The sequence below is a fragment of the Oncorhynchus mykiss genome, chromosome 29, assembly GCF_057628025.1.
Source record: "Oncorhynchus mykiss isolate SJ-2025 chromosome 29, ASM5762802v1, whole genome shotgun sequence".
Classification (NCBI taxonomy): domain Eukaryota; kingdom Metazoa; phylum Chordata; class Actinopteri; order Salmoniformes; family Salmonidae; genus Oncorhynchus; species Oncorhynchus mykiss.
The window spans coordinates 34,982,357-34,996,253 of NC_143050.1; the positions used below are offsets into that span (position 1 = coordinate 34,982,357).

The 13,897-nt window shown below is 44.5% G+C and overlaps 1 protein-coding gene across 1 annotated transcript in view; it reads left to right on the forward strand.

Moving 5' to 3' along the window:
- The window catches only part of LOC110509662 (junction-mediating and -regulatory protein), a 59,197-nt gene that overhangs the window by 27,369 nt on the left and 17,931 nt on the right, over positions 1–13,897 (forward strand). Inside the window, exon 2 of the mRNA XM_021590679.3 lies at positions 165–338. Within this exon, the coding sequence (XP_021446354.3) occupies positions 165–338 (174 nt within the window). The remainder of the gene's footprint in view (positions 1–164; positions 339–13,897) is intronic.

Sequence of the window (13,897 nt, forward strand, 5' to 3'; positions counted from 1 at the left end):
TCTTCAAACCATGTTCCCCATTTTCCTATTTTCTTTCTTTGGTACAGGCCTAGCCGTCTAGGCCTACCAAATCCTCCTAACTCTGCCTTGATGCTGTAAATGGTTTAATTATTTTAGTTGCTTTGATGTTTTTCTGAATTGCTAAATGATCTTGTTTTCTGTAGCTGCTGGAGAGGCACCGGGCCATGGAGAGTATGGTGGAGCTGCTGCTGGTGTATCCAGAGGAGGACGAGGCCTACGGAGAGTTACTGGAGGCTACAACACAACTCTACCACTACCTACTGCAGCCCTTCAGAGACATGAGAGAACTGGCCATGCTGCGCAAACAGCAGATCAAGGTAACAAATCCAATCCAATTGTATTTGTCACATGCGCCGAATACGACAGGTGTAGAAATGCCTACTTACAAGCCCTTAACTAACAATGCAGTTCAAGAAATAGAATTGATAAAATATTGACTAAATAAACAAAAGTTTAAAAAAATTAAATCTAATCAATGAAAAAAAGAACAGAATAAATGTACATAACAATAAGGAGGCTGTATACAGGTCAATGTGCAGGGGTACAGGTTAGTTCAGGTCATTTGTAAAGTGACTATGCATAGATAGTTAACAGCAAGTAGCGGCAGTATAAAAACAAGGCGGGGGGGTGGGGGCTCAATGTAAGTAGTCTGGGTGGCCATTTGATTAGTTGTTCAGCAGTTTTATGGCTTGGGGGTAGAAGCACTGTATACACACACACTGTACACACACACACACACACACACACACACACACACACACACACACGCACTGTATACACACACACGCACTGTATACATACACACACACATTAGCTGTCTCTGGCAGTCTGGGCTACGGTCAAGGTTAGCGTAGCAGTGGGCCTAAAGCCCTTTGACAGACAGCAGCATACACTCTAATACCCAGTATTTCTTAAGCCCTATCTAATGACATTAGAGTTAGCTCCTGGTGGGTAACTGGACTAGACGGCAGAGATAGCTGGAGTGACATGAATGTGGAAGTGCAATAAATGACAGGTGAGTTTTAAGTTGTTCCTTCTCTAATGGCTAAGCTGATTCTAGAGCTGTGGTGAAGGCTAAACTCTTCCCACAATATGATGGGCAGTCGTGTGTGTATGGGGGTTGGGGGGGGGGGGGTAGAGGATCAGATCAGCTAGAGAGGCTTTCCCCCCCCTTCAGTCCTCCTGCCTCCCTGCCTCCCTGCCCAGAGCAGCTTAACCTACAGTATTAGTACAGCAGTTTGTACTCAGCCTCTAAACCAGACCAGCCTGGAATACTGCAGTCTCAGCAGACACCTCTCCTCTCACTCTCCCCTCTCTCCTTCCCTTCTCGTTCACTCTCTCTGAGGCTGTTGTGTTAGTGAGGGTTGTGTGTTATTTCAGTAATCTCTTGTGAGGGTCCAGTCTGTAGCTCGTAGTCATGGCGTTGGGGGTGATTTCCCACTATTTGCCTTTTCCCCACACCACATTCCTCACCCAGCATGGCTGTCTGTGGTGCTGCGTTGGTGTCACACACACACACACACACACACACACACACACACACACACACACACACACACACACACACACACACACACACACACACACACACACACACACACGACTCTGTTTGAGGGGAGTTTCTTCAGAACACAATGCAGCATTATGAACTTCGGATAGGACCTGGTTCCCGGTAGGTACAGATGTAGGATCAGTTTACCTTTCGAAACCCTAACACAAACCATTAGGGGGGAAATGATGAACTGATCTTGAATCGGCATCTAGGGTGTCTTAATCCTTAATCCTCTCATCGTTGCTCGCTGTGTCTGGGCTCACTTATTAAGCCTTCCAACACTGTGAAACATGAAGGAGAGATCTAGTCTCTGGGCTCGTTTGATAATCCTGCCAGTATGGTCAAAGCTGCTCCACTGATCTGCTCTCCTCTAGTATGCCTGCCAGATGTCCAGAACCTGGAGCAATGATATGGCTCAGTAATCCTGCCTGCCTACTGGGTTGCAGCAGGTTGCTAGCAGTCTTTTGTTAATTAAACCCCCTACAATATGAATTCAAATATGTTAGTTTGCTCATGTAGTTTGTAGGAGGAGCTAGAGTACTGTACATTATATCCACCATATAAATCGTGAATTGTTAAATTATTTAATAGTGATGGGATAAGAAACTTGTTAGTTACATATCGCAACATTATTATTAAATGTTTTTGCTAGGTAGCGTTAGCTAATGCTAGTCGACTGTACCTGCGCCAAAACTCCAGTATTTTTCATCCTCTAGCTTGTTCTCCATCTTTTTAAATAGTGAGCCATGTTTTCAGCACTTCTATTGCCATTGCTGATCAAAACTCATTTTTATCATGCTCTCTCTTGTCTCTCTGCAGCAGACACGGAGAGAACAATATGTTTGAAACATGAAATCGCAATACATAGACTTGTAAAAATCACATGTCATATCAGCACCTAAGTATCGTGATATCGTATCATGAAGCCCCTGGCAATTCCCAGTCCTATTACTTAATGTCTACTGTTTCCACACGCTTGTTCGTGAAGACAACAGCAAAATGTTCCCTAAGCTTTGCTATATTGTGAGCTAAGGAGATCCGTCTAGGATAGTTGGTCAGTAGGTCTGTTTGATGCTATGATTGTGATTCAGCTCAACCACCTGTTGCCCCGAGGGGAAACCAACGGCTGGAAACAAAGCTGTATGCAAATTAACCCAAATATCAGACGGGTCAGTCAGTTGGTCGTTTGGATGTTGGTTGTTGCTTGGTTTCTCATAAACTGATGAGTCAGTAGAACAGCCCTACATTATACAGCTGGGAGTAGGAGTGTGTCACTGAGAGGAAGGACGAGCGAGAAAAGGGTGAGGGAGAGGAGAAAGGGGAAGGATAGGGTGTTTGCATGTGCTCTGCATTGTCCTTGATGTTCAAGTGGGTAAATGTTGCGAGTAAGGTGAGGCGAGAATTGTCACGTGGACAGATGAGGGTAGGCTAGGTAGTCTTTCAATAGACTACTATCAGTGCCCCAAAGGAGATGAGAACCTGATAAAGTTATAGCCTCTTACCTCCTGGGAGTGTGAACACACACACACACACACACACACACACACACACACACACACACATACTGCACTGATGCCAATTGTCCTAGGACCTAGTGGAAGGTGTAAATGAATCCTGTCACCTTTTTTAGAAGGGAGGAGCTGACAATGGGCTAAGCTATACAGTGCATTCGGAAGATAGTCAGACCTCTGGACTTTTCCCACATTTTGTTAACGTTACAGCCTTATTCTAAAAAAGGATTAAATAAAATGGGATACTTTCCGAATGCACCGTTATTTAGCTGGTTGTACGAGTTGATGGGAAATATACTCTTATGATGAGAAGTTGGGAACAGTATCCATTTCACATGGTTCTTTTCTTTCTGGAACCTTCTGAACTAGGGGTGGGAACCCTGTAGGCTTGGGCGGAATGCCATATGCCGGGGTATTTGGAAATAGACACGGATGGTTTTTCTATACCTCTGAAACTATTTCTTTGAAGTTTTTCAATACGTTTTTAGACTTGTAACTGCTTTCTAAGTAAATACCTGCAGTCAACTTGTCCAATTTGTTAGGAGATGAAGCAAATTGCGTTCTTCATTTCACTTGTCACATTATTTTACATTATGAAGCGCTTTTCACCTCGCTTTTCTCGACCCATCTGCTCCTCTCTTCTCCGAGCAGAGCAGGCAGAGCTGCTTTCTCAGAGCTGTTGCCCTAGCGACTCCAGGCTCCACACAGACACAGCGTGTACACATGCTTCTCCAGAGCCAGTACTGTTCTTCCTTCAGACTAGCATGCGTCAAAACTCTGTTCATTTGCACAATGTCTCTTGTTCACATTCGCTTGTAAATGTCCAAACTCACAAAATATTACATTCAGTAGCTCTTACCTATATATATGTATAGCTTTATGAGCTGGATTGCCTGTCTTTGCAATTCATTTATTTATATTTGTGCTCATTAGCATATTTAGCTAGCAGCCTTCATGGAAATTCGCTATTATTTGTGCTCATTTTGTTAGCTTTCTTGTAGATGCCTAATTGGCTTTTTTGTGTGTCTATTTGGCTCCCTCTTGTGTACTAAACCGGTAATACCGTAAATCCCGGGATGAGCGAAGGACGGTCTGACGATATGAAAATCTGGATAGAACTCAACCCGAGAACCCTGCAGTCCATGCAGGCTTTTGTTCAAGCCCAGCACTAACTTACCTAATTCAAGTCATCAACTAAACATGGTCTTCAATTTCGACAGATATGTTAGAGCTGGGCTGGAACAAAAACATGCACACACTGCGTCCCACAAGCACTGGAGTTGCCCACCCCTGGGCTGAACCCTGTCAACATGCCAAAAGGAACAGGCGAAAGAGGGAACAGATGAATAGATTAATGAAGGGATGAAGTGGATGAGTGTCCTGGACAAAGGAGAGCAGGTATAGGATGAATGATGCATTGTGGGTCAGCCCTATCTTGTGTCGGAGTGATGCAGCATGGGTATTCTGTTACAGCCAGGTTCAAAGGGCATACATTAATAAGTCATGTTGCTTCTGTAACTTATGAAATGGTGGCTAAGTACCATAGGTAGTTAGTAGGTAGAACCTAAAAGGCGTGTATGATAAAAAGTGTGGGCGTGCGCGTGTTTGCGCGTGTGGTGACGTTCCTCACTCCCGTAGGTGATAGAAGGCTGTTTTAGGCGTCTGTGATAAGGACTGTGACACTGGTCCATCTCTGTAGTTATTTCAGCCTGTGGCCCCCTGGCCCTGGGAACAGACCAGGCTATTATTCCTGCCTCACTCACTCTGACACCAGCTGTCTGGAGCTGCAGATTACAGAGTGGGCTGTAGAGGAGGTGTGGAAAGATGGACAGAAGGATGGAGGTGTAGTACTGTTACTGTATGCGGAGAGAGGCAGTGTCAGTGTGTGTATAATTTAGTGGTGTAGGGTTAGGTCATGGCTGTATAGGGTGTCGCGTCTGAGATGAGACCATGACACAGCACAGCAACCAGGAAGTGACAGAAGAAAGGGGGGGGGTTACTGGACCAGGTGGCAGACTGGCCAGAGGACACAACTAAAGCTCTCTGGCATCATCACATTCACTATTCTTATCTTATTGTTCAATTCTCAGCAACATTCTATTCCGATACTGTGTTCTATTCATACTTATTTCTCACATATAGCCTTTTCACTGCAAGAACACCTAACAAGAACCAAATTCCTTAATGAGAGGGGGCAGCACTGAGCAAGCCTGCAACATCACCTCCTGGCGTAGCTCAAACTGCGCATGTTATCTCCTTGAGACGCCATCTTAACCAACTTCATTTGGTTTCAATGCGCTATTGAGCCATTACATAGGAATGAATGGTGTCACGTGATCTATGGCTTTTGTCCGTTCATATATACAGTCGTTGGTGTCACTGATCTTAAAATCATGTCTCGGCAGAAATGTGTATACTGTATATAATTGTTTTGCAGTGGCGGCAACAATTTAGTGGCGGATATAGGGGAAACACTGAGTCAGCCACAGTATCAGGGAAACGGAGAACAATGGCAACTAGAAATGGCATATTTTACATTTTGTCAACAGCCCCTGTCAAAGACATTCCCACTGTGAAGTGATACTAGTAGTAAAAAAATATATATGTATTTTGTTTGTTTTGTTGTACTTTTACCCAATTTCAGGATATCCAGTTGATAGTTACTCTTGTCCCATCGCTGCAACTCTCGTACGGACTCGGGCGAGCCGAAGGTTAAGACCATGTGTCCTCAGAAACAACGACCCCGCCAAGCCGCACTGGTTCTTGACACACTGCTCGCTTAACCCGGAAGCCAGGCCCACCGTACAGCTGGCGACCGAAGTCAGCGTGCATGTGTCCCGGACCGCCACAAGGAGTCGCTAGAGCGCGATGGGACAAGGACATCCCAGCCGGCCAAACCCTCCCTTAACCCGGGCGACGCTGGGCCAATTGTGTGCCGTCTCCTGGGCGTGGCCTGCTGCGCCACTGGGGAGAGACTAGTAGTGTTTACATTATGTCTCTATTCCACGTAGATACAGTGCCTTGCGAAAGTATTCGGCCCCCTTGAACTTTGCGACCTTTTGCCACATTTCATGCTTCAAACATAAAGATATAAAACTGTATTTTTTTGTGAAGAATCAACAACAAGTGGGACACAATCATGAAGTGGAACGACATTTATTGGATATTTCAAACTTTTTGAACAAATCAAAAACTGAAAAGTTGGGCGTGTAAAATTATTCAGCCCCTTTACTTTCAGTGCAGCAAACTCTCTCCAGAAGTTCAGTGAGGATCTCTGAATGATCCAATGTTGACCTAAATGACTAATGATGATAAATACAATCCACCTGTGTGTAATCAAGTCTCCGTATAAATGCACCTGCACTGTGATAGTCTCAGAGGTCAGTTAAAAGTGCAGAGAGCATCATGAAGAACAAGGAACACACCAGGCAGGTCCGAGATACTGCTGTGAAGAAGTTTAAAGCCAGATTTGGATACAAAAAGATTTCCCAAGCTTTAAACATCCCAAGGAGCACTGTGCAAGTGATAATATTGAAATGGATGTATCAGACCACTGCAAATCTACCAAGACCTGGCCGTCCCTCTAAACTTTCAGCTCATACAAGGAGAAGACTGATCAGAGATGCAGCCAAGAGGCCCATGATCACTCTGGATGAACTGCAGAGATCTACAGCTGAGGTGGGAGACTCTGTCCATAGGACAACAATCAGTCGTATATTGCACAAATCTGGCCTTTATGGAAGAGTGGCAAGAAGAAAGCCATTTCTTAAAGATATCCATAAAATGTGTCGTTTAAAGTTTGCCACAAGCCACCTGGGAGACACACCAAACATGTGGAAGAAGGTGCTCTGGTCAGATGAAACCAAAATTGAACTTTTTGGCAACAATGCAAAACGTTATGTTTGGCGTAAAAGCAACACAGCTGAACACACCATCCCCACTGTCAAACATGGTGGTGGCAGCATCATGGTTTGGGCCTGCTTTTCTTCAGCAGGGACAGGGAAGATGGTTAAAATTGATGGGAAGATGGATGGAGCCAAATACAGGACCATTCTAGAAGAAGATTTGTCTTCCAACAAGACAATGATCCAAAACATAAAGCAAAATCTACAATGGAATGGTTCAAAAATAAACATATTCAGGTGTTAGAATGGCCAAGTCAAAGTCCAGACCTGAATCCAATCGAGAATCTGTGGAAAGAACTGAAAACTGCTGTTCACAAATGCTCTCCATCCAACCTCACTGAGCTCGAGCTGTTTTGCAAGGAGGAATGGGAAAAAATGTCAGTCTCTCGATGTGCAAAACTGATAGAGACATACCCCAAGCGACTTACAGCTGTAATCGCAGCAAAAGGTGGCGCTACAAAGTATTACCTTAAGGGGGCTGAATAATTTTGCACGCCCAATTTTTCAGTTTTTGATTTGTTAAAAAAGTTTGAAAATATCCAATAAATGTCGTTCCACTTCATGATTGTGTCCCACTTGTTGTTGATTCTTCACAAAAAATACAGTTTTATATCTTTATGTTTGAAGCATGAAATGTGGCAAAAGGTCGCAAAGTTCAAGGGGGCCGAATACTTTCGCAAGGCACTGTATGATGGACCTCCTCATTGTTAGGGTGTTTCATAGTTCCATAGAGCAGGATGTGTGACTCGTCTGCTGGGTAGGAGCTGTGCTAGGCCCAGATGTTACAATCATTCTAAATGTTATAGTTTGTGTAGCGGGCCAATATGCCCTCTCTATTGGAGAATGGAAACCTCCGCTCTAAGGTCATGTCTAACGTTGTGTGACTGACTGAGTTATGTCTTTCTCCTCATCTAGCCTTCTCTGCCTCTTAACACACACACACTCTTTCTCTCTCTCTCTCTCTCTCCTTCCTCTACCTCTATCTAACTCACTCTCTTTCTCTCCCTCCCTCACACAGACAGTAAACATCCAGTTTGTTGGCTGATTTAAACCGCTCAGGTTCTGTGAGGCATGCTGTTGATTACTGTGTGTGTGCGTGCGTGTGGGCACTCATACAGACACATCTGTTTTGCATTGAGATATTAGGCTGACATGTGAGTGTAGTGTATGTATGTTGTGGGGTGTGTGTGTGTGTGTCCTTAGGAAGTAAGCTACTCTCACTGTACAATCTGTTCCAGCTGCTGCCGTCTAGTCTAAACACACCTAGAACAATGATCAGCTGTCTTACTAACTCACCCAGGGCTTATCCAGGGCTGGTTAGCTAGCTACAAAGACGGTGTAACAGACCCAAGTCACTTCCATGTATAGGACTAAGCCTGAGAAGTGAGAGACACTGGAACACTCGAATGCCATTGCCTCAGTAGGTTGGGTTAAATCAGGTCCTCTTATCCATAGAGAATGTCCCACGGCTATGAAAAGAAAACAAAGGAGGACACTGGGTTAGTAGTACAGTAAACACATCCAGGCATGTAGCTCTATGCCCCTGACTTGCACCACTGCACCGCCTGCTGTTAAACACTGGTACTACATGATGTCAGGTGATTTGAGGTGCCCATAAGAGTCTAACCCCTGTGGGGGGGTTTTCTATTTATTTGCCTCTTAAGGATCGGACCCTTTATTTTTTTAAAACATTTTTTACATTTTCACCTAAAATGACATACCCAAATCTAACTGCCTGTAGCTCAGAACCTGACGCAAGGATATGCATATTATTGATACTATTTGAAAGGAAACACATAGAAGTTTATGGAAATGTGAACATTTCCAAAATTTGAACGCCAGTGGCGTTCTATTAAGCTATATGGAATTGTTTTATGAAGGTAATACCAAGATTATTTTGCTATTTGTGTGTCCTAGAGCAAAACAACTGACATGTTTGCGAGAGTCTCACCTTTGCACAGATGGACCATATTAGTGTGTTGCCGAAACTATTCGGACGCTACAGACAGAAGTTGGCAGATCGGTTGTACCGACTTCAGACGAGTCCCAAGACGCTTGTGGGGGTTGTCGAGCAAAACGGAGAACACCATCGTGTTAAAGATGGGAGGTGGGGATAAGCTTGGTTTGGGTGGGATAAATGGGGGAGAACAGGGAGGGGGTGGTGGAGAGAGAGTGAGAAGGAAGGACTTTATTATACTACAATGTAGTTATATATTTTTAAATGAATAACCGTACTGGACAGATTAAGGATGTCAAATCATTATTATTCCTTCTTTGTCATTACAATTAAGATTTAATGGTGGTTGTTGGTGAGAATGGAGAGGGGCTATATCCGGTAGATTGGGATGGGTTGCTGGGAAGGCACTTTACTGAGGTGTGCGTGGGGCTTCCACTCATCACATCTCAATAATTAAGACACGCAAATTACTAAAGATGGAGTCCGACCTTAGTTGATTTGATTGTGCTGGGCCGTGCTCAGACATGCTGTGCTGTGTTAAAAAATAAATAACAGCGAGTGACTGTGTGGCTAGCACCCGTTGTGTTTCTCTGTCCTCCCTGCTGCAGCGACCACCACAGAACATCAACAGTGTTTATCGCCCTGTCCATGTTGCTGAAGCTGGGGGGAAATCAAATGTATTTATAAAGCTCTTCTTACATCAGCTGATATCTCAAAGTGCTGTACAGAAACCCACCCTAAAACCCCAAACAGCAAGCAATGCAGGTGTAGAAGCACGGTGGCTAGGAAAAACTTCCTAGAAAGGCCCGAACCTAGGAAGAAACCTAGAGAGGAACCAGGCTATGAGGGGTGGCCAGTCCTCTTCTGGCTGTGCCAGGCAGAGATTACAACAGAACATGGCCAAGATGTTCAAATGTTCATAGGTGACCAGCAGGGTCAAAATAATAATAATCACAGTGGATGTCGAGGGTGCAACAGGTCAGCACCTCAGGAGTAAATGTCAGTTTGCTTTTCATAGCCGATCATTCAAAGTATCTCTACCGCTCCTGCTGTCTCTAGAGAGTTGAAAACTGCAGGTCTGGGAGGTAGCACGTCCGGTGAACAGGTCAGGATTCCATAGCCGCATGCAGAACAGTTGAAACAGGAGCAGCAGCATGGCCAGGTAGACTGGGGACAACAAGGAGTCATCAGGCCAGATAATCATGAGGCATGGTCCTAGGGCTCAGGTCCTCCGAGAGAGAGAAGGAAAGAAAGAGAGAGTTAGAGAGAGCATACTTAAATTCACACAGGACACTGGGTAAGACAGGAGAATTACTCCAGATATAACAGACTAACCCTAGCCCCCCGACACATACACTACTGCAGCATATATACTGGAGGCTGAGACAGGAGTGGTCAGGTGACACTGTGGCCCCATCCGATGATACCCCCGGACAGTGGCAAACAGGCAGAATATAACCACACCCACTTTGCCAAGGCACAGCCCCCACACCACTAGAGGGATATCTTCAACCACCAACTTACCATCCTGAGACAAGGCCGAGTATAGCCCATAAAGATCTCCGCCATGACACAACCCAAGGGGGGCGCAAACCCAGACAGGAAGATCACGTCAATGACTCAACCCACTCAAGTGACGTACCCCTCCCAGGGACAGCATGGAAGAGCACCAGTAAGCCAGTGACTCAGCCCCTGTAACAGGGTTAGAGGCAGAGAATCCCAGTGGAGAGAGGGGAACAGGCCAGGCAGTGACAGCAATGGCGGTTCGTTGCTCCAGTGCCTTTCCGTTCACCTTCAAACTACTGGGCCAGACTTCACTTAATCATACTGAAGAGATGAGTCTTCAATAAAGACTTAAAGGTTGAGACAGAGTCTGCGTCTCTCACATTGGTAGGCAGACCATTCCATAAAAATTGAGCTCTATAGGAGAAAGCCCTGCCTCCAGCTGTTTGTTTTGAAATTTTAGGGACAGTAAGGAGGCCTGCGTCTTGTGACCGTAGCGTACGTGTAGGTATGTACGGCAGGACCAAATCAGAAAGATGCGTAGTAGCAAGTCCATGTGATGCGTTGTAGGTTAGTAGTAAAACCTTGAAATCAGCCCTTAATTAAAGAGGAGTCTTTTATTTTGCTTTCTAGTGATGACGATCTTTTCCTCAAAGAAGTTCATGAATTGATCACTGCTGAAGTGAAAGCCATCCTCTCATGGGGAATGCTGCTTTTTAGTTAGCTTTGCAACAGTATCAAAAATACATTTTGGATTGTTCTTATTTTCCTCAATTATGTTGGAAAAACAGGGTGATCGAGCAGCAGTGAGGGCTCTTCGATACTTCATGGTACTGTCTTTCCAAGCTAGTCGGAAGACTTCCAGTTTTGTGTGGCGCGATTTCCGTTCCAATTTTCTGGAAGCTTGCTTCAGAGCTCAGGTATTTTACTATATACCAGGGAGCTAGTTTCTTATGACACTTTTTTTTTGTTTTTAGGGGTGCAACTGCATCTAGGGTATTGCACAAGGTTAAATGGAGTTCCTCAGTTAGGTGGTTAACTGATTTTTGTACTTTGACGTCCTTGGGTAGGCGGAGGGAGTCTAGAAGGGCATCTAGGAATCTTTGTGTTGTCTGAGAATTTAAAGCACGACTTTTGATGATCCTTGGTTTGGGTCTGAGCAGATTATTTGTTTTGATTGCAAACGTAATAAATGGTGGTCCGATAGTCCAGGATTATGAGGAAAAACATTTAAGATCCACAACATTTATTCCACGGGACAAAACTAGGTCCAGAGTGTGACTGTGGCAATGAGTAGGTCCAGAGACATGTTGGACAGAACCCACTGAGTCGATGATGGCTCCGAAAGGAGTGGGTCTGTGGACTTTTCCATGTGAATATTAGTCACCAAAAATGTCATTATTATTATATGACTACAAGGTCTGAAAGGAGTTCAGGGAACTCCATGAGAAACGCTGCATATGGCCCAGGAGGCCTGTAAACAGTAGCTATAAAAAGTGATTGACGAGGCTGCATAGATTTCATGACTAGAAGCTCAAAAACGTCATTTTTTTGTTGTTGGTAAATTGAAATTTGCTATCAGAAATGTTAGCAACACCTCCGCCTTTGAGGGATGCGCGGGGGGGTATGGTCACTAGTTTAACCAGGAGGTGAGGCCTCATTTAACACAGTAAATCCATCAGGCTTAAACCATGTTTCAGTCAGGCCAATCACATCAAAATTATGATTCGTTCATTGACCATAACTGCCTTGGAAGTGAGGGATCTAACATTAAGTAGCCCTATTTTGAGATGTGAGGTATCACAATCTCTTTCAATAATGGCAGGAATGGAGGAGGTCTTTATTCCAGTGATATTGCTAAGGTGAACACCGCCTTGTTTAGTTTTGCCCAACCTAAGTCGAGGCACAGACACGGTCCCAATGGGGATAGTTGAGCTGACTACACTGACTGTGCTAATGGCAGACTCTACTGAGCTGGCAGGCTGGCTAACAGCCTGCTGCCTGGCCTGCACCCTATTTCATTGTGGAGCTAGGGGAGTTAAAGCCCTGTCTATGTTCGTCAATAAGATAAGAGCACCCCTCCAGCTAGGATGGAGTCCGTCACTCCTCAACAGGCCAGGTTTGGTCCTGTTTGTGGGTGAGTCCCAGAAAGAGGGTCAATTATCTACAAATTCTATCTTTTGGGAGCGACAGAAAACAGTTTTCAACCAGCGACTGGGTTGTGAGACTCTGCTGTAGAGTTCATCACTCCCCCTAACTGGGAGGGGGCCAGAGACAATTATTCGATGCCGACACATCTTTCTAGCTGATTTACACGCTGAAGCTATGTTGCGCTTGGTGACCTCTGACTGTTTCATCCTAACATCGTTGGTGCCAACGTGGATAACAATATCCCTATACTCTCTACACTCTTCAGTTTTAGCTTTAGCCAGCACCATCTTCAGATTAGCCTTAACGTCGGTAGCCCTGCCCCCTGGTAAACCGTGTATGATCGCTGGATGATTCGTTTTAGGTCTAATACTACGGGTAATAGAGTCACCAATGACCAGGGTCACTGTAATACGTGACAGCCAATGGGATGCAGATGACATGACAAATAAACTCAAAACGGGGGAATGTTTGGTTGCTCAGGAGGAAGTCGAATGTATGGAAGACATTTGACGAGTTGTAGAAAATACTGGAGATCAAGAAAACGAAGGTAAGGAGCAAGCGGCGCATAGCAAAGATTTATCTGACATGTTGTGGTTGGGTGAGGCTTGGTGCTCACGGAATCAGTAGGTTATTATACACACTCACAGGCAACAGAACCAAGATCTGTTTTTATTTCTGTAGATATACAGTTGAAGTCGGAAGTTTACATACATACGTTTAGGTTGGAGTCATTTAAAATTTTATCTGTCAACCACTCCACAAATTTCTTGTTTTAACAAACTATAGTTTTGGCAAGTCGGTTAGGACATCTACTTTGTCTACAAGTCATTTTTCCAACAATTGTTTACAGACAGATTATTTCACTTATAATTCATTGTATCACAAATCCAGTGGGATCATGTTGTGTATATATATTGAAGCAAAATCTCAAGACATCAGTCAGGAAGTTAAAGCTTGGTCGCAAATGGGTCTTCCAAATGGACAATGACCCCAAGCATACTTCCAAAGTATGGAAATGGTTTAAGGACAACAAAGTCAAGGTATTGAAGCGGCCATCACAAAGCCCTGACCTCAATCCTATAGACAATGTGTGGGCAAACTGAAAAAACGTGTGCTAGCCAGGAGGCCTACAAACCTGACTCCGTTACACCAGCTCTGTCAGGAGGAATGGACCAAAATTCACCCAATTTATTGTGGAAAGCTTGTGGAAGGCTACCTGAAATTTTTCGCCCAAGTTAAACAATTTAAAGGCAATGCTACCTAATACTAATTGAGTGTATGTAAACTTCTGACCACT